Below are 21,123 nucleotides of genomic sequence, written 5' to 3' on the forward strand. Positions count from 1 at the left end.
TGGCAGCGGTTTGAATTAAGCATCTGAGACTATGAGAATTGCTGGCGTTTAGCACTGCTAGCATTTCTGAGTGAAGGATTCCCTGAACCCCCCCTCAAACACTCAGCCAGGCTGGTTATTCCTGTAGGTGGACAGATTTAGTGTGGATTACTGGTCTTTCTTGGCTTCTCCCGTGGGATTTCCTTTGCCCGGCTTCTCCAAAAGAAATTAATTGTTACCAACGGCTTAACTATTCAGACTGATATCGTTTATCATTTGTCGTTTATTGCTTTTAGGACTCAGGCCTCTGTCCAACATAGAAGCTCGGCCCCGTGCGCCTTACAAAGAATATCCTGACTATTTGACTGAGCGCACTGCCAAGCTCCATAAAAGAGAAGCAGACTATAACTAACCTGGGCTGGTTTCCCAAAAGCATTGTAGCAGAATGGTAGAGCGAGCATCACACTGAACACTCTCTCTACAAATTAAGATGACCTTAAAACGATGCTGCTTCTGGGAAACCTGGCTTTGAGTGGTCCATCGGCCGTGAGGGCAGACAGACGCACGCCGCCGTGATTTAGATTCACCTATGATTGCTGAAATTCAGGGCTGGCTCGTGTTTCGGATGGCAGGCTTGTGTTCTTTATGGAGAACAGGGGAGATAAATGGATGGTCCTCACTGTAAGAACTTTCCAGCTGCAGTTCCAGCAGTGGAATCTATATTAAACAGTAAATCCCTTCATTATGGGCCTCAGCCTCTGCCAGAGGGAGCCGCAGACCTCCGCCAGATCTCTCACTCTCAGGACTCTGCTGTCGTACGAAACCTGACGCCAGCCAGCGCGAACAAAAGGGACCTTCTGTCATCGTCGCCCCCTACGGGTGGCCTTCAGAGGACGCAGTGTTTGAACAGGTGTGTGTGCACGAGTGTGTTGGTGAATGAGTCCTTGATCACCTTGATCTCAAAGTTCTCATGGATGTGAGGGAGGAAGACCATCTCCTCTTCATCCCACAGCTGTCTGTCATCAGTCTGGATCCGCCCCCTGATTCTCCACCGCTGGCGGCCCAACCGGATCAACACCTACACACACACACAGTGTGAAATGGAACATGTTGGATGTTAGATTTTACGGCATGCAGATTTTTTACACTATATGGCCATAAGTTTGTGGACATCTGCTCCTCCAGCGTTCCTTCTAAAATCAAGGATATTAGCTATAAGCTTGCCCCGCTTTGCCCAGACGTATTAGATGGAGCACGACCATCATTCCAGAGAACACAGTTCCTTCACTGGGAACTCCACAGCTCAATGCTGGGGGGCTTAATACTCCTCTAGCCCACGCCTGGCATTAGGCAGCATGGTGCCAATAGGTTCATGATGTTGATCTGCTCCAGAGAGTCCTATTCTATTGACAGTACTTCTTCTCTACAGGGACTAGACAAGCTGTGTGTGTGCATTTGCACATCTGTGTTAGCAAGTGGTGCAACTTAAAGTAGCTGAATGCATTTATTAGAAGGCAGGACAGTAGAGACAGTTACTCTTTTTAATACCCTTGATTTAAAAAACACAGTAAATTAGGGGGTTGTCCCAATACTTTTTTTTCTTTCATGTTGTGTATGCTTTCTATGCTAGCATGCCTGAGGGGTCCTATATTCTCGATACAACAAGGGGGGGAGGGGGAGGTCATTGGAAATCTGGCCTTAAACATACAGTATAATCCAAATATTTCTGAAATATGGGTTTTCACTAATTCATCTTGGCATGAAAGAGCCCCAACTGCATTTCTCCTGCTCGAACAGCTGAAGCTGCTGCTGCTGCTGCTGCTATCAAGTGCAGTTTCCATTCATCTGTGGGCTAAAAGCTAAAACTCACCCAGAACCAGAGCTCCTACACAGAGTGCACTCACTTACCTCATACTGATCCCCGGGGCAAAGGCGAGCGAAGCCTATCAACCCTGCCAGGAGAGAGACAGAGAGAGAGAGAGAGAGAGAGAGAGAGAGACAGAGAGAGAGAGAGAGAGAGAGAGAGAGAGAGAGAGAGAGAGAGAGAGAGAGAAAGAGACAGAGAGAGAGACAGAGAGAGAGAGAGAGAGAGAGAGAGAGAGGAGAGACAGAGAGAGAGAGAGAGACAGAGAGAGAGAGAGAGAGAGAGAGAGAGAGAAAGAGAAAGAGAGAGAGAGAGAGAGAGAGAGAAAGAGAGAGAGAGGGAGAGAGAGATTATTTTAAAGGTGTTTGTATAAAATGACCGAATGTAAGACAGAAAGGTGATCTGTACCTTTCATTTTGATTTGCAGTTCACCCAGAAGAATCTCCAGCTCACCCTCCATTGCACACATATCCTGTACACACACAAACACACAGATACTAAATATTTGAGATTATTTTCTCACATATTGGTTAAATTACATGTTTCTAGCAAGAAACTCATCTGAGATCAGTGACTGCAGCCTCTTATTCCACACTGTTTTCCTGCATGTATTTAACGTTCGACCAATTTTAACTGGCTAGCTTGCGGACATACTTGTCTGGCTAGTAAAAAGAGCATATACACTTACTGGTAATATTGGGTCATCTGGTTTTGACATTACACACTCTAATCAGTGAGGGAAAAAATTTAATTTTCTGATTTTTTATTGCAGCAATTTCATAGAGAAAAAACACCCTTGATTTTAGAAGATACAATGAATGAGCAGGTGTCCCAATACTTTTGTCCATATAGTGTCTCAATCTCAATTAGAGTACCCTACTCCAAAATTGTGTTATAGGTATATCCATCACAATTTAATGATGAACTGTATTTTTTAGGTCACTTTGAGACCTGCATGAAGTGATCTCAGTTTTGACTCAGTCTAAATTAATCCTAGTCTTGGTTTTGACTCAGTCTTTAAGTGGTCTGGTCTTAGTTTTGACTCAGCATCGAAGTACCCTGGTCTTAGTCTTGATATAGTCACAATGTATTCCGGTCTCAGTCTTGACTCAGTCTTGAAGTGGTCTGGTCTCAGTCTTGATTCAGTCTCAATGAATCCCAGTCTTGGTCTTGATTCAGTCTCAAAGTGGTCTGGTCTCAGTCTTGACTCAGTCTCAATGAATCCTAGTCTTGGTCTTTACTTAGTCTTGAAGTGGTCTGGTCTCAGTCTTGATTCAGTCTCAATGAATCCCTAGTCTTGGTCTTAATTCAGTACAGATGAATAATGATGCAAAACACACTGTAAAAGCTCCCAAGAGCGTCTGAAAGCAAAGAAATGGAAAATAAAATCAACAGCAACTGAAGGCGGCTGCAGTAAAGGCCTGGCGAAGCAGCTCAAGGAAGAAAACTGATTTCACTGTCTCTCGCTGGTTCTCACTGTCTCTCACTCTCTCTCTCTCACTGTTTCTCACTGTCTCTCACTCTCTCTCACTGTCTCTCGTTGTCTTTCACTGTTTCTCGCTGTCTCTCACTGTCTCTCACTCTCTCTCACTGTCTCTTGCTGTCTCTCACTCTCTCTCACTGTCTCTCACTCTCTCTCACTCTCTCTCACTGTCTCTCACTGTCTCTCGCTGTCTCTCACTGTCTCTCACTGTCTCTCGCTGTCTCTCACTCTCTCTCACTGTCTCTCGCTGTCTCTCGCTGTCTCTCACTCTCTCTCACTGTCTCTTGCTGTCTCTCACTCTCTCTCACTCTCTCTCACTGTCTCTCACTCTCTCTCACTCTCTCTCACTGTCTCTCACTGTCTCTCGCTGTCTCTCACTCTCTCTCACTGTCTCTCGCTGTCTCTCGCTGTCTCTCACTCTCTCTCACTGTCTCTCGCTGTCTCTCACTCTCTCTCACTGTCTCTCACTGTCTCTCACTGTTTCTCACTGTCTCTCGCTGTCTCTCACTCTCTCTCAACTGTCTCTCGCTGTCCCTCACTCTCTCTCACTGTCTCTCGCTGTCTTTCACTGTTTCTCGCTGTCTCTCACTCTCTCTCACTGTCTCTCGCTGTCTTTCACTGTTTCTCGCTGTCTCTCACTCTCTCTCACTGTCTCTCACTCTCTCTCACTGTCTCTCACTCTCTCTCACTGTTTCTCGCTGTCTCCTCGCTGTTTCTCACTCTCTCTCACTGTCTCTCACACTCTCTCACTGTCTCTCACTCTCTCTTGCTGTCTCTCGCTGTCCTCTCACTCTCTCTTGCTGTCTCTCACTGTCTCTCACTGTCTCTTAGTGTCCTCTCGCGGTCTCGCGCTGTCTCTCGCTGTCTCTCACTGTTTCTTACTGTTTCTCGCGGTCTCTCGCTGTCTCTCGGGTTTTGGTGCTCTAACACATCTGAGGCTGACAGACAGTCAACCTGGCGAACACGTGTCTGACTGCAGACACAAGCAGTTGCTGTTTGTTTTCTTTGTGTGTGTTTAAATGAATGACTCTGGCTTCAAATGACCTGTATCCTTAACCGCTATGCTAGCAGCTGCAGCGGCGCGGTGTATCCTCTGCCTGCACAGCGTTCCTGAGGATCTGTTAAGATTGAAAAGACAGATTCTAAAACATCTGACCGCTGTCTGTTATAGCCCAGCTCTGAACAGCCACCTAGAGAGCAACCGTGAAGCTGTTTAGAGTCAAGCAGCCCTTCAACTGCATGTTCATTCATACACAACTGAATGACTAAATATAGACTTCTCCACAATGTGTCCTGGTTTCAGTCTTGACTCAGTCTCAGTGTGTCCCGTATTTAGTCTTGACTCAGTACTGAAGTGTCCTAGTCTTGGTCTTAACTCAGTCTTAAAGTAGTCTGGTTTCAGTCTTGACTCAGTCTCAGTGTGTCCTTGTTCTGGTCTTGACTCAGTCCTCAGTGTGTCCTAGAGTTGGTCTTTACTTAGTCTCAAATGGTCCTAGTCTTGGTTTTGACTCAGTCTCAATGAATCCCTAGTCTTGGTCCTGACTCAGTCTTGAAGTAGTCTGGTCCCAGTCTTGACTTGAATTCAGTCTCAATGAATTCTATCTTGGTCTTGATTTAGTCTAAAAGTGTTCTGATCTCAGTCGTGACTAAGTCTGAAAGTGTCCTAGTCTTGGTCTTGGCTTGGACTAATTGTGCACTGGTCTCAGCGTTGACTAAGTCTCAGAGTGTCTTGGTCTTGTCTCTAATGGTCTCAACTACAATGTAGCTTATGAAAGTAGGTAAGAAAGCCGGTAAAATTCGTTTTTCCTCATTTTTTTTGTTTAGACTATTACAGTAATTATACATAAATAATATTGCTGTAAAATAATATTTAGGAAATAATTGTTGAGAAAACTAGCAATTATTTTGACATGAAAAAAGAAAGAAAATGTGCATTTTAATATTGGAACATAAAACATTATTTCACACAAATACTATATATATAATCAAAATATTGAGAAAATAAGCCTTTTTATGATATTCAGTCAATCAATCATTCAGTAAATCTCTAAAGAATTTATGTTTTGTTAAAATAATGAAAAAATCAGCTATTATGTTGAAATACAAATTTAATGAAAATGTTGAAAGGGTTGCAGCAGGGAGGAGTCCTCACCTCCTCACTCTCCCTCCTAAACCGACAGCTTTGTTTTATGGGTGTCAGTAAATTGACTGAGTAATAAACCCCACACGCTGCCGGGGTTAAACTGTGTGAATAATAGTGAGGGAGAAAAGCTGCAAAGTTTGCAATTCCTGCAGTAAAGGTGGAGGTGAACCTGCTCCCCTTGTGCCACTGCTCAGCTGCCTCCATCCAGAATTAGAGTGTAGCACGTGTGTCCGTACCTCCAGGGCTGTGTCTGTGGTTGCGGCTGAGCTCCAGCAGACTCTCTCTGGACGCTCGTGAGGACGGCGAGAGGGAGAACGCTCGCTTCATGTTGACTGCTCCCTGACAGAGTCGCCATTGGATGCAATACGTCTCGTATAACTCATCCACCTGCAACCGACCATCACCCGTCAACACTGAGAGACACTGACCAGTCATACATATCTCTCCTAATCCCCCGCTGCTCTGCTGCTCTGCTGACCTTACACTATAGAAACACACCAAAGAGTAAACTGACCAACGGGCTGAATACTGAATGAATGAATATTAGACATTAGACAGCATTACCTTACTAATATGGAACTCCAGCCGGCGTATGTATCTTTCCAAAGCTCTTATCTCCTGTTGGGGGAAAGCAGAAATGTACTGACCCACTGGATTCAAACTGGGAGACAACCAGAACCATTTAATACAACCAAAATTCAACATACCTTCTCCAGGTCATAGAAAAAAGCCTAGAAGACAAAGATGAAATGTATTAAATGCTGCTCTGCTACAGAGAGCTGATATTAGTGGTGTAAGAGCTACTGAAACAGAGCCCACAGGGAGTAGAGCACTGACTCACCAGCCTGGAGTTCCTCTTAGTGTCTCTCTGCTGGGATGAGAGGAAGTCCAGCTCCGTCTGATGGCCTTCTAGATACTCCCTAAGATTAACAAGGTTGTTAATATTGTCAATTATATGTAAAATACATCTTATAGGTTTACCTAAAGTAGGTAGACTAGGTTTACCAAGTGGTTCTTCTATGGCGTCAATCAAAGAGCCCTTTGTCGCACCTTTATTTTTAAGAGTGTATCTGTTCATGACTTAAACACTTTACCATGAAGTGTAGACCACCACCCTACAGCCCAGCACCACAGGGGGGGAGAAAGGGGCAACACCTCCTCAGCTGGCATTATCTGTCCCCTTGGCTTTGTGTAACCTGTACTTTTAAACTGAGCTACTGGGAATGACATGGGTTTATTGTCCTACTCAGGTCTGCTTCTCCTGAACTCCTGAACCAAAAGATCTAGACACAGAGGTTCAATATCATGATGAGGACGTACTTGAGCCCTTTCCGTAAGGCCTGGAAGATTCTGTCCACCTGCTCAGGCTGCTGTCCCCAACCGCCAACCATCCGAGAAGAAGAGATCCTGGGAGACTTTCCTGCCAGAGCTTTGGTGCGTAGAGAACCACGAGCTGAAGACAGTCTTCGAGACGAGAGAGGAGGAGAGAGGAGAAGAGAAGAGAGGAGAAGAGAGGAGAAGAGTGGAGAATAGAGGAGAGGAGAAGAGAGGAGAAGAGAGAAGAGAAGAGAATAGAGGAGAGGAGAAGAGAGGAGAAGAGAGGAGAAGAGAAGAGAAGAGAAGAGAGGAGAAGAGAGGAGAAGAGAAGAGAAGAGAGGAGAGGAGAAGAGAAGAGAAGAGAAGAGAAGAGAGGAGAAGAGAGGAGAAGAGAGGAGAAGAGAGAAGAGAGGAGAAGAGAGGAGAAGAGAAGAGAAGAGAGGAGAGGAGAAGAGAGGAGAGGAGAAGAGAAGAGAAGAGAGGAGAAGAGAGGAGAAGAGAAGAGAGGAGAAGAGAAGAGGAGAGAAGAGAAGCGAAAAGAAGAGAGGAGAAGAGAGGAGAAGAGAGGAGAAGAGAGGAGAGAGGAGAAGAGAGGAGAAAGGAGGAGAGGAGAGGAGAGAAGTGTGTGTTATGGTTAGTTATTTTCTGTTGTTTTCCAGAAACGAGAACCCTGTTGTCTCTGACATCATCAGTAAAATCTCCAAACTGCTCTAAATCTATCTGGTCCAGCCCGGCCTGTCAGGAGATGTGTGCAGCGAGTGAAGAGCTCAGCGACTCCACAACATAAATAAACTCCTCTCTGCAGGAAATGCATTCCTCAGTGCGGCTCTGGGGGGGTCAGTCGATGACACCGGCTCTCACACTCGGAGCCTGATTTACATGCTGCCTCTCAGTGATGTCGATGTTATTGATGTTCTGTTACGCTGAGGCCCCTGAGGAACCTTACAGACATGCAACCTCTCTGTTTGGGAGAAAGGAACCTCTGTACCTCCAGGCACGTATAGATACACTATATGTCCAAAAGTTTGTGGACACCCTTGATAATGAATGCATTCAGCTACTTTAAGTTCCATTGCTGAAACACAGATGTGCAAATGCACACACACAGCTGGTCTAGGCTCTGTAGAGAAGTATTGACAGTAGAATAGATTAACAAACATGAACCTATTGGCATCATGCTGCCTAATGCCAGGCGTGGGCTGGAGGGGTATAAAGCCCCCCAGCATTGAGCTGTGGAGCAGTGGAAGAACTGTGTTCTCTGGAATGATGGTGGTGGAGCTCCATCCAGTACTAGGGTAGTGGATGAGGTGGGTGATGATATAGTATATGTAAAGGAAGACACACAGGCGTCCACCGTGGTTAGGAGGTTGTGGTCAGGAGTCTTTAAGTCGGCCTATATTGGAGGAACCTAGCAATGTGGGTGTAGGAGGGTGGGAGGGGCTTAACTACCTTTAAAAACATACAGCTACATTAGTAAATAAACTTATTTACCAGGAGGGTAAGGACTCGACACTTGTCTCCTCTGATATGTATGAGGCCAGCCACCACCTGTTTTCCATCGTCGGGCAGCCGCAGCCACTAACAGAAGCCTGTTTCGGCCAACATCAGTTTAATAGTGATGAGGGGAGAGAGCGCCATCTACCCACCCAGAGCAACACTGGCAAAGCGGCATAGCTTGGGATTCGAACTTGCACCCCCCCCCCCCCGGGCCATTAGTGGCAGTGCATAGGAGATCGAGACCACCTACTCTTAAGGGTCTCTGTGCGGTTGATCAATGTAGGGTGAAAGTTAACTGATTGACCTGGACTAAAAGGTGCAGGTGTGGAAATGCCTGTATTTGCTGGCCCTGGGCCCTGATTAGTAACTGAGGAATGAACCTGCTGATGGAGCAATACTGTGAGATACTAATGATAAATCATTAAATACATTTATATACACAACTACACACACACACACACACACACAAACTTACTCACACGCAGCTGCAACTTACATAAGCGGTCAGTGGTCAGACCGGACTGTGACCCTAAGGAGTTCAACCTCGGCATCATCTCCAGACTCTCGTCTAGGAATAGTTCTGTTACTGCTGTTGTGTAACACTGACATTTTTGGCCATAAAGAATAAGGCTTTGTTCTCAGAAACAGGTTTACGCCCTTAAATTAGGCTCCGTCCCCCTCAAACATGTTGTTCTGTTGTAATGAGGTGGGACATGCTTTACAGAATGCTGGTCACTTTGTGAGTGTGTTGACCGCAGAGTGAGATAGAGGAGAGTTTCTAAAACCCTGTTCACTTCTGTACATCCAGAAAATCCAGATCAGACCCAGATTATCCAGGGTATCCAGCGTTTCTGTGGTATCCAGTGTTTCTGTGGTATCCAGGGTATCCAGCGTTTCTGTGGTATCCAGTGTTTCTGTGGTATCCAGGGTATCCAGTGTTTCTGTGGTATCCAGGGTATCCAGCGTTTCTGTGGTATCCAGTGTTTCTGTGGTATCCAGGGTATCCAGTGTTTCTGTGGTATCCAGTGTTTCTGTGGTATCCAGGGTATCCAGTGTTTCTGTGGTATCCAGTGTTTCTGTGGTATCCAGGGTATCCAGGGTATTCAGTGTTTCTGTGGTATCCAGGGTATCCAGCGTTTCTGTGGTATCCAGTGTTTCTGTGGTATCCAGTGTTTCTGTGGTATCCAGGGTATCCAGCGTTTCTGTGGTATCCAGAGTATCCAGGGTTACTGTGGTATCCAGTGTTTCTGTGGTATTCAGTGTTTCTGTGGTATCCAGGGTATCCAGCGTTTCTGTGGTAACCGGTGTTTCTGTGGTATCCAGGGTATCCAGTGTTTCTGTGGTATCCAGGGTATCCAGTGTTTCTGTGGTATCCAGGTTACCCAGCGTTTCTGTGGTATCCAGAGTATCCAGGGTTACTGTGGTATCCAGTGTTTCTGTGGTATCTGTGTTACTATGGTATCCAGTGTTACTGTGGTATCCAGTGTTTCTGTGGTATCTGTGTTACTATGGTATCCAGTGTTTCTGTGGTATCCAGCATTTCTGTGGTATCCAACGTGTCTGTGGTATCTGTGTTACTATGGTATCCAGTGTTTCTGTGGTATCTGTGTTACTATGGTATCCAGTGTTTCTGTGCTATCTGTGTTTCTGTGGTATCCAATGTTTCTGTGGTATCCAGTGTTTCTGTGGTATCCAGTGTTTCTGTGGTACACAGTGTTTCTGTGGTATCTGTGTTACTATGGTATCCAATGTTTCTGTGGTACACAGTGTTTCTGTGGTATCTGTGTTTCTGTGGTACACAGTGTTTCTGTGGTACACAGTGTTTCTGTGGTATCCATGGTTTCTGTGGTATCCAATGTTTCTGTGGTATCTGTGTTTCTGTGGTATCCAATGTTTCTGTGGTATCTGTGTTACTATGGTATCCAATGTTTCTGTGGTATCTGTGTTACTATGGTATCCAATGTTTCTGTGGTACACAGTGTTTCTGTGGTATCTGTGTTTCTGTGGTATCCATGGTTTCTGTGGTATCCAATGTTTCTGTGGTATCTGTGTTTCTGTGGTATCCAATGTTTCTGTGGTATCCAGTGTTTCTGTGGTATCCAGTGTTTCTGTGGTACACAGTGTTTCTGTGGTATCTGTGTTACTATGGTATCCAATGTTTCTGTGGTACACAGTGTTTCTGTGGTATCTGTGTTTCTGTGGTACACAGTGTTTCTGTGGTATCCATGGTTTCTGTGGTATCCAATGTTTCTGTGGTATCTGTGTTTCTGTGGTATCCAATGTTTCTGTGGTATCTGTGTTACTATGGTATCCAATGTTTCTGTGGTACACAGTGTTTCTGTGGTATCTGTGTTTCTGTGGTACACAGTGTTTCTGTGGTACACAGTGTTTCTGTGGTATCCATGGTTTCTGTGGTATCCAATGTTTCTGTGGTATCTGTGTTTCTGTGGTATCCAATGTTTCTGTGGTATCTGTGTTACTATGGTATCCAATGTTTCTGTGGTACACAGTGTTTCTGTGGTATCTGTGTTTCTGTGGTACACAGTGTTTCTGTGGTATCCATGGTTTCTGTGGTATCTGTGTTTCTGTGGTATCTGTGTTTCTGTGGTACACAGTGTTTCTGTGGTATCCATGGTTTCTGTGGTATCCAATGTTTCTGTGGTATCTGTGTTTCTGTGGTACACAGTGTTTCTGTGGTATCCATGGTTTCTGTGGTATCCATGGTTTCTGTGGTATTCAATGTGTTTCTGTGGAATCCAGTGTTTTGGTTGTCATTCATATATAGGACCATATGGGTGTGCAGGTTTTTCAATGGGGTTTAGCGCTGTATTCCTGAAAGTTCTAGCGCCCACTGTTGGTCTCACAGGGAACTAGATTTAGAGTTCAAGCTTCGACTGTTTCGTTCTTGTTTACTTTAATCTGCTGATTAAAGAACCTTTCAGGAGTGTAGAGCTGCACATTGTCCACATTGCAGTGACCCTCACATTCTTACTTCAGTGTGAATGAACATGAGAATATTCTTACTGCTGCAGATACAAGTAATTCAATGGGTCACAGACCATAACCACACACACACACACACAAATGCTGTGCAGAGGAAGAACAGTTGACAGATGTGAAAACCATCTGAAGTCTCTGAGCACATCTTCATTTACTCACTCACACACACACACACACACACACACACACACACACACACACACACACACACTTACCTGCGTCGGCTGCTGAGTGTGTTGACTCCAGTGAAGGAGCGACTCCTCTGCACCATGCCACCTTCTGATGGACAATCGAATCGCAACTTCACAGACATCCCCTCTCCACCTAAAACACACACACACACACACACGGTCACACACTGACCTAACTCAATACTTTAAGTTGCACCCATTGCTGACACAGATGTGCAAATGCACACATACACAAGTTTGTCTAGTTCCTGTAGAGAAGAAGTACTGCCAAAAGAATAGAACTCTCTGGAGCAGATCAACATCATGGCAACATATTGGCTCCATGCTGCCTAATAATGCCAGGCGTGGGCTAGAGGGGTATAAAGCCCCCCAGCATTGAGGAGCTGTGGAGCAGTGGAAGAACTGTGTTCTCTGGAATGATGGTGGTGGAGCTTCATCCAGTACTTTTGGATGAGTTGGGGAGTTGGGGATGATGAGGTGGGGTGCTGATCATCATCATCCAACATCCTGACCTCACTAACACTCTTGCCACTGAATGCAATCAAATCCTCACAGCAATGGGCAATAGAGACAGTTACTCCAACAAAAACAGGATCGACTCTTATAATACTCTTAATTCCAGAAAAAACAATAAATAAGTCCCATACTTTCCATAACATACCCATATAGATTAGACACACCAATCAGCCATAATATTAGGACCGGAACAAAAAACATTGATTATCTATTCATGTTCTAGACAATGACTGGGTCAGAACATCTCCAGAACATCAGGCAGGTCTTGTGGGGTGTTCCTGGTATGCAGTGGCCAGTACCACCTACCAAAAATGTGAAGGACAACCGGTGAACCGCTGACAGGGACATGGTGCTTTGTGCCAGATGCCACAGGACACCTTCAGAGGTCTTTTGGAGTCTATACAGTATTATGCAGTGGTACTAATGTTATGGCCGATCTCTGTACATCCAGGTGGGTACATATCCAGACCTTCCACCCATTCATACCCATCCTCATATATATCCACCTATATACATCCGAACCCAGACCATCTATACCCACTAATACTATACCATTCCACACCTGTCCCTATTTAGACCCCCCCCCCATACCACCCATACCCTGTGGCTCAGTTTTGCAGTTTTTGTGTCCATATAAATATTGAAATGACCCGTCTCTGATTATATACGAGGTTTTAGAGTGGTGATATATATCAGGACAGACAATAACCACAACATGATGAACCACAGCAGCGTCTCTCCCTTTTTACTCTGTCCTCTGGAGGCACGTCTGGATCCAATCTTTAACCTCCTAAACAAGCTCAATCATTTCTTTGTCCCATGTACACACACACACACACACACTCATTCCTCAGGGTCATCATGTCCTCTGAATGCCATGCTCCACCTTTTCTCTCTGTCTTTTCTCATAATTTCTTCCATTTCCAGAGCGTCCACAACCCCCATACCCCCATCTCTCTCATTTAGTACTACAAGGCTTATGTAGCTAACAAATAATGGACACTTATGTACACCAATTAGCTGCTATGCTGCTAATTGCAAGCCTAAATCATCACACATTCTCCCCAGACTCAGTAATCTCTACTAAACTTGCTTGTGTGCTTTCTGACAGTGTATGACTGTAATAATTAGGATTTAACCTAAAGCACTATAAGTCTGTGTGTCAAAAGTATGTGGACACATCCCTTCTTCACCACCATTTCCTCCGAAATCAAGATTATTCATAAGGAGATTGCCCTCCAGCTACATCCTCTACACTAGACACTAGATGGTGGAACATTGCTGTAAAAAGAGGATTGATTGCATTCAGCCTTTAAATCTTTGCAACCACTCCAGAGAAGCACACAGACTAATGCTAGTGGGGGGCTTTTATACCCCTCTAGTCCACGCCTGGCATTGGGCACGGTGACCTCATCGCTGCTGTAGAGCGTCCAGTGCTTTTCTATGGAGCTTATATAAATCTAAAACTAGCAGAATCCTCACATTAGAAGGGGTGTCTGGATAGTTTTGGACAGATTGTGCATTGCACAGATGTTCCTGATGGCATGTGCAGGCCTGGTATATGTCTTTAAAACTTGTTAAAGGGCCGCTGTGGCACACAGGAGAGAGAGAGTGAGCGAGAGACAGAGGAGGAAAACAGGGCCGATGAAAGGAGGCGAGGGACAGATTTTAATGGAGAATGCAGAAGTGACTCTCCGTCTCTCTCTCCAGAGCAATAACTCTTCTTCTGTTTCCTACAAGAGGAAGAAGAGGAGCTCACGGGACACTCATCAGAGGCAGGGGGGTGTTGGGGGGGGCGGTCATGTGATAACAGGTTTCACCATTCACAGTAAACCACCTGCATTAAACGAACTCCTACAGAGTTCATCTGAGCCCGGCCTGCTTCCATACAGCGCTGTGGAGCTGACGGAGCTCAGACAGCAGAATTCAGGACATAGCACCAGTTTCTAAAATCAGACTGAATTCTAATCTGATCTACTTTTTAAAATCTATAGTGTTTAATATCTTACAGTCCAGTCTGACTGACCTCCCTGACCATTCAGCTCCCAGCTCCCAGCTCCTTTAGCTACAACTCTGCAGTCTGATCACTTAGCATGTTAGCATTAGCCTCCTCCTGGGTTCTGAATGTCCCGTTCAGAGCTGGTTTAGAACCAGAGAAAGGAGTGAGGTTCTCCCGCTGGTAGAACCGAGCATTTTCACCATAGTCTGGTTTCTGACCAGGCAGAATTCACGTTCCCAAATTGAGATAATGGAATAAATTGCTGTCTTGTTGCTGCTGCATCACGTTTACAGCGAGGCTAACTGAGCTAACGCTAAGCTAAAGTTCACCTCTTCCCCGAACTTTCCGCTCCACCTTAAATAAGGCAGCAGTGCCGCTCTGCTGCTGAGATGTGCGCACTGTATCTGCGGCACTATTTAAGGTGGAATGGAGAGTTAGCATTAGAACCAGCTTTAGCTGTGGTTTTAGCTGCTAACTGGTAAGATGGCCGCTCTGCTCCGTTCAGATGAAGCTCTGATTTGTTCTCCTCACTGAAATAATGTCACAGATGAACAGAGGAACTCTGTCTTGGGTCCTTTTTTTTAAAACACTGAGAGGTTCGTCTGCAGCAGCTGAGGATCATGTCTGTTAGTGGCGCCTAGAGGTCATCAGATGACCCTGCTACAGGAAGCCTAATGACATGAAGTGGATCAGATCAATTAAAATATTCCTGCACCAGCCAACAGCCAGGAATGTACCAATCCAAACTGATGGATCAATACATCCCTATCAGTTAGAGCTCGGCCTTCAGTTCAGACCAGAAAACCCATCTCTATGATAGTGCTAATTTCTGCTCTACGACCTTTGAGTAGTGTGAAGCGAACATTTCTGGCCAGTCTACATTAAATGCATCATTTAATGCTTGATATGTAAGTAAACAGATTCAGACTCATTCAGACTGGGGGTTTGGGGTGAAACTGGTTCTAGATAACCTCCCTCAGTCAGAGCTGTGGTTCTACAGTGGAGGTGAAGGGGAGCAGACGTCTGAAGCTCTAATAAAAGCTCCTCACAGAAAGTTCTTCACCTAATGGTGATGAAGACGCTGCCTGATGCCTGAGACACGGTTCTACCAGAGTTCTGAGAAGAGTTCGGCTCTAGAACCTGCTTTTAAAATCAGATCATTAAAATGGTGGAGGGATACATGCTGCAGGGTGTAGTGCGGCTACAGAAAGTAGTCCCTAAAGAGAACTGGATTAGTTGAGATTCTCTATTCACTATTTTACCATCATCATCATCATCATCATCATTCCATATAAAACTCAGAAGACTCGTGTAGCTGCACTGGTTGGTTTGGATAGGAAATCAATTATGGGCTTTATCTGTGTTGTTGTAGTCATGGCAACCGACGCCTGCTTCCATTCACCTCCACTGTAGAGAGATCAGAGGGGGTCAGTTTCTCTACAGTGAAGCTCAGTTTCACACCGGACCCTAAATCTAGTGTCAAGCCCTCCCAAAACAACAGAGGCCATTACTGCAGTGAAAATGGGACAGGTTGGTGAGCTGTGCCACACACAGACAAGAGCGCAGAATAGGATGTGCATCTTGTTAGTCTGAAATGTGAGGGTTTACCTCAAATCACTCGAAAAGCATACAGCCTCAATTCCCTCCACACGCAAAACAAGCATTCACATCAATCATGGCCTGGTCTTGGTTCCACTCTGATTTACTGTGGCCTGAACCAGAGCTGCAATTAGCTCTAACCATATGTGTTTAGGGAGGTTTGAACGCCCCCCCCCCCCCCCCCCTTAAGCCTCACTAAACACAGTCCACATTACTAAAGGAACAAGCTGGGTGGGTATGTGGACAAGTGCTAATAGCAGTGATTCATTATGGAGCTGGAGATGTAAACACTCGGGTCAGAGGACACAGCTCAGTGTTTTTAATCTGATCACATGCAAAGTAATCTGAGCTTGGGAGGTCATTATAACGGCCTAACACTTCTTACATAATCCAAAATACAGCAGAACAAAGGCAGGCCAGCGTGGAACTGATCATCTGAAAGCATCTAGCAACAAAATGACTTACTAAGTTATAAGTTATAGGTCTCTTTTTATAGTTTAAGTCTCTTTTTCTCCTAATTAGATTCTGCCAATTAACCCACCCGTTCGTAGCTCCCCCTAGCTCTAGCAAAGCTCCGACACTAGGAGGATAAGGGCTTAACACACGTCTCCTCCGATACATTAGAGGCCAGAGACCACTTCTTTTCGATTGCCAGGAAGCCGACACGCTCTGAGGAAAGTGCCGGGTCCCAAGCTCCACTGCACCAGCTAACATATGCCTATATCTAAAAACATCGCTTTTAGAGTTATGAGGGGAGGGAGCGCCATCTACCCACCTGGAGAGAGTGGTCTCTCTCAGGCTCTGGCTACTGATGGCACAGTGGCATGGCTCAGGATTTGAACTTGTGACCCCTGGGCCATAGAGTCGGTGAGGCACTCGAAGCCGTGTGTAAACATTGTAAAACGCTCCCTCTCTGTTCAATGTGGAAATTAAGCTGACTGTTTTGAATCCGCTGTGATGTCACAAAAACGACACATTTACATTCAGCCATACTTTGATTTATTCAGGCTGACGTTTTAGTCAAGACTGACTTTTGGGAGGAATAGAAGGCAGTCAATCAAAACCATCATAAAATACACTGTGTTTAATTTAAAGGAATAAAAAGGTTGAAAATGGTCAAGTAAAATGAGTGATGACAGTTTTTGTATAAATCTAAAAAACAACAACAGAAAAAGAAACCAAGGAACAGAAAACAGACAATGAAAAGCAGAACACAGCCCTAAACTGGCCTGCATTTCATTTGACCAAAGTGATTAACATTTCTCGGGCCATGGCACAGAGTGGAATTCAGCTGAAGCATCTGAGTCAGGATGCAAACAGCATGAAATAAAGCCATTTGTGATTGGTGAAATCACAAACATTAAAATATGGGTACTGTATCCCAATCTAACTCAATTGAAGAGCAGAAACTGTACTATAGTGAAAGTATGGTACTGTATCCCAATCTAACTCAATTAAAGAGCTGAAACTGTACTATAGTGAAAGTATGGTACTGTATCCCAATCTAACTCAATTAAAGAGCTGAAACTGTACTATAGTGAAAGTATGGTACTGTATCCCAATCTAACTCAATTAAAGAGCTGAAACTGTACTATAGTGAAAGTATGGTACTGTATCCCAATCTAACTAAATTAAAGAGCAGAAACTGTACTATAGTGAAAGTATGGTACTGTATCTCAATCTAACTCAATTAAAGAGCTGAAACTGTACTATAGTGAAAGTATGGTACTGTATCCCAATCTAACTCAATTAAAGAGCTGAAACTGTACTATAGTGAAAGTATGGTACTGTATCCCAATCTAACTCAATTAAAGAGCTGAAACTGTACTATAGTGAAAGTATGGTACTGTATCCCAATCTAACTAAATTAAAGAGCAGAAACTGTACTATAGTGAAAGTATGGTACTGTATCTCAATCTAACTCAATTAAAGAGCTGAAACTGTACTATAGTGAAAGTATGGTACTGTCTCCCAATCTAACTCAATTAAAGAGCTGAAACTGTACTATAGTGAAAGTATGGTACTGTATCCCAATCTAACTCAATTAAAAGAGCTGAAACTGTACTATAGTGAAAGTATTGTACTGTATCCCAATCTAACTCAATTAAAAGAGCTGAAACTGTACTATAGTGAAAGTATTGTACTGTATTACATCTGTTATTTACATATGGGGGCATATTCAGACAGTAACATAGGGAATTCCTTAAATGTCTAATCCTTGATGATTAAACCCTCATGAGTGACTCATGCGAGCTCAGGAAGAGACAGAACACAAGTAAACAAGTAAAAGACTTAAATTACATCTTTCCTCTGAGGCCGCTGACACGAGAAAGGCCGTGCACATGGCGTGCATTGCTAGCTCTTCAGCCTAGCATTGCACACATTGTCTTAATAAACATATCACCATGCTTCTTCGCTGACTGTATCGCGAGGAGCTCGTCACAAGGCCTCAGCTCTCGCGTGTTTGCACTTGGCTGTGCGTATTGTGTGAAAGAGGCTAACACAAACAACATCTGATGGACTAAAGATAACCTAAATCTGGATGTGATGCGAGCGTCCACCCCAGGAGCACAACCCTCTCGATGGGATGTGCAATACGACTTAAGAGGGCGGGCCAAGCGAAATATTAGCACAGGGATCATGTCCAGCATGAGAGGCCGCTGTAAGAAAATGTTTTTTCCCCCTTGTTTTTTGGCAGAGTGTAGAAAAACAGAAGGGGAGGGATATCACTGATTTGTTAGCTGTGATTTAGAGCCGTGTGTTTGCTGTGAGATCCAACAAAGAAGGGGGAAATTGGCACATTCCTTGCATTACAACCTCATGGCATAATCAGATGTGTGTGAGTGTTGACAATTATTGATAACATAACCACTAAAAAGGGCGAATATTCCCGGGAAGAACAAGGCAGCACATTGATCATTTTCACAGGGGGCTAATGGGCTAGAAACCACAGAGACTGAGCCATAAGGCCAGGAGAGACAAATATCTGGTCGAGGGAAACTGCTGTGTAATGTTGAGCCTGCAAGCCCATTTATCTATCTATCTATCTGTCTATCTATCTGTCTATCTGTCTATCAATCTATCTGTCTATCTATCTATCTGCCTATCTGTCTATCAGTCTGTCTGTCTGTCTGTCTGTCTATCTATCTATCTATCTATCTATCAGTCTGTCTGTCTGTCTATCTATCTATCTATCTATCTATCTATCTATCTATCTATCTATCTGTCTGTCTGTCTGTCTGTCTATCTATCTGTCAGTCTGTCTGTCTGTCTATCTATCAGTCTGTCTGTCTATCTATCTATCAGTCTGTCTGTCTGTCTGTCTATCTATCTATTAGTCTGTCTGTCTATCTATCTATCTATCTATCTATCAGTCTGTCTGTCTGTCTGTCTGTCTATCTATCTATCTATCTGTCTGTCTGTTTGTCTGTCTGTCTGTCTATCTATCTATCTATCTATCTGTCTGTCTGTCTGTCTGTCTATCTATCTATCTATCAGTCTGTCTGTCTATCTATCTATCTATCTATCTATCTATCTGTCTGTCTGTCTGTCTATCTATCTATCTGTCTGTCTATCTATCTATCTATCTGTCTATCTGTCTATCTGTCTATCAGTCTGTCTGTCTGTCTGTCTATCTATCTATCAGTCTGTCTGTCTATCTATCTATCTGTCTGTCTGTTTGTCTATCTATCTGTCAGTCTGTCTGTCTGTCTATCTATCAGTCTGTCTGTCTGTCTGTCTGTCTATCTATCAGTCTGTCTGTCTGTCTATCTATCAGTCTGTCTATCTATCTATCTATTTGTCTGTCTGTCTGTCTATCTATCTATCTGTCTGTCTGTCTGTCTTTCTATCTATCTATCTGTCAGTCTGTCTGTCTGTCTGTCTGTCTGTCTATCTATCTATCAGTCTGTCTGTCTGTCTATCTATCTATCAGTCTGTCTGTCTATCTATCTATCAGTCTGTCTGTCTGTCTATCTATCTATCTATCTATCTATCTATCTATCTATCTATCAGTCTGTCTGTCTGTCTATCAGTCTGTCTGTCTATCTATCAGTCTGTCTGTCTGTCTATCTATCTATCTATCTATCTATCTATCTATCTATCTATCTATCAGTCTGTCTGTCTGTCTGTCTGTCTATCTATCAGTCTGTCTGTCTGTCTATATATCAGTCTGTCTGTCTATCTATCTATCAATAAATCTATATCTATACATATACATCTTAATCTATCTATAAATCAATCATACTATATATATATATATCTGTCTATCTGTCTTGCCGTGTATTGCCATACATGATGGCACGTGACTCACATCTGGAGTTACAGACTGTGAAGATTGGTTGAGATATTCGTCTCGGCCTCTTGCCATCTCTAGCTGGTGAATTCATGTATACGTTAATAAGTTTGTGTGAACTGGCCAATGGACACTCAGACACTCGTCTTCTGCCTCTCGCCATTCATAAACTTTTGTTCAGACACTGCACTGCTTTAGTGAAGCTATGACTCTGAAACCTGTTCTAAGCACCAGAATATTTGGCCACATTATAGAGAGAGAAGAGATTGCTCTGAACATTTGGTTAATAAGCAAGTGTCTTCAAAGGCTAATTTAAGATCTAAAAAATCGAGAAAATGGCCTTATGGACTCCAGTGGGGTTAAACTCAAATGATTAATGAACTTAACTGGTTTCAGCCAATCAGCTTCCTCAGTTTCCTCAAACCAGTTCAGGTGACTCATCAGGTTTTACAGTGCAGGAGGGTGAATCTCCCCACTGTGGGACTAATAAAGGATTATCTTATCTTAATAGAGTGGTCAGTGAGTGGACACAGTGTTTAACAGTCCAGCAGCACTGCTCAGCCAGATCCACTCATACCAGCACAACACACACTAACACTCTCACACACCCACCACCACCAGGCCAGTCAGAGTCACTGCAGTGCTGATATTCAGAATTTTGGACTCTGAAACAAAGAAATTAGTCTGAAGTGCAGACTGGATCTGGATCATACTGAATGTACATACATTTCATATGTTATTAATTCTGCTTGTGATGGTAATTACATGGTAATTACGTATTTATGTGAGCAATACTGAAAAATACCTGTAATCTATCAGACTTTTGAAGTATAGAGGCTCCTCACTGAGCTCACACTGCTCATCCCCAGGTGAAGTATGTCTGAGTCTGAAGGTAATTATTTAAAGCCAGATGTGTTTAGGGCTCCAACACGGATCGTTCTCATGATTGATTAGGTCTCCTCGCCTTACTGCTCACAGGAGGACTGAGTGGGGAGAGAGAGAACAGGGGAGAGTCAGTCTTGAATGAACTCTGCCTCCCTCACAGTCAGTCTCTCAGGACACCTCTCGAACCCTTTTTCCACCAAGTTTCCAAATTTGCTCCAGAATTCATTTAGAGTGGGTGGGGTTTGGTCTGAATCTGCTCTGTTCTAGATAAGCTCCACCAGTCAGATCTGTTCTACAGTGGAGGTGAAGGAAAGCAGACGTCTGAAGCTCTAATAAACTGAAGCTCCTCACAAAAA

At 44.0% G+C, this 21,123-nt stretch overlaps 1 protein-coding gene across 4 annotated transcripts in view; it reads right to left on the bottom strand.

The window, feature by feature from the left end:
• Positions 1 to 21,123, bottom strand: part of ripor3 (RIPOR family member 3) — a 51,045-nt gene that overhangs the window by 22,881 nt on the left and 7,041 nt on the right. For 3 of the 4 annotated variants that reach the window (XM_072684943.1, XM_072684942.1, XM_072684941.1), the window contains exons 1-3: positions 2,252 to 2,311; positions 1,888 to 1,931; positions 932 to 1,057 (exon numbers count right to left, since the gene is read on the bottom strand). In XM_072684943.1, the coding sequence (XP_072541044.1) occupies positions 932 to 1,057; positions 1,888 to 1,931; positions 2,252 to 2,303 (222 nt within the window). In that variant the 5' untranslated portion in view covers positions 2,304 to 2,311. Of the gene's footprint in view, positions 1 to 931; positions 1,058 to 1,887; positions 1,932 to 2,251; positions 2,321 to 5,711; positions 5,857 to 6,033; positions 6,088 to 6,176; positions 6,201 to 6,310; positions 6,390 to 6,789; positions 6,934 to 11,498; positions 11,608 to 21,123 lie in introns of those variants that run through there. The other variant, XM_072684944.1, reaches the window with a different exon arrangement.

The sequence above is a fragment of the Salminus brasiliensis genome, chromosome 7 (genome assembly GCF_030463535.1).
Source record: "Salminus brasiliensis chromosome 7, fSalBra1.hap2, whole genome shotgun sequence".
NCBI classification, from domain to species: domain Eukaryota; kingdom Metazoa; phylum Chordata; class Actinopteri; order Characiformes; family Bryconidae; genus Salminus; species Salminus brasiliensis.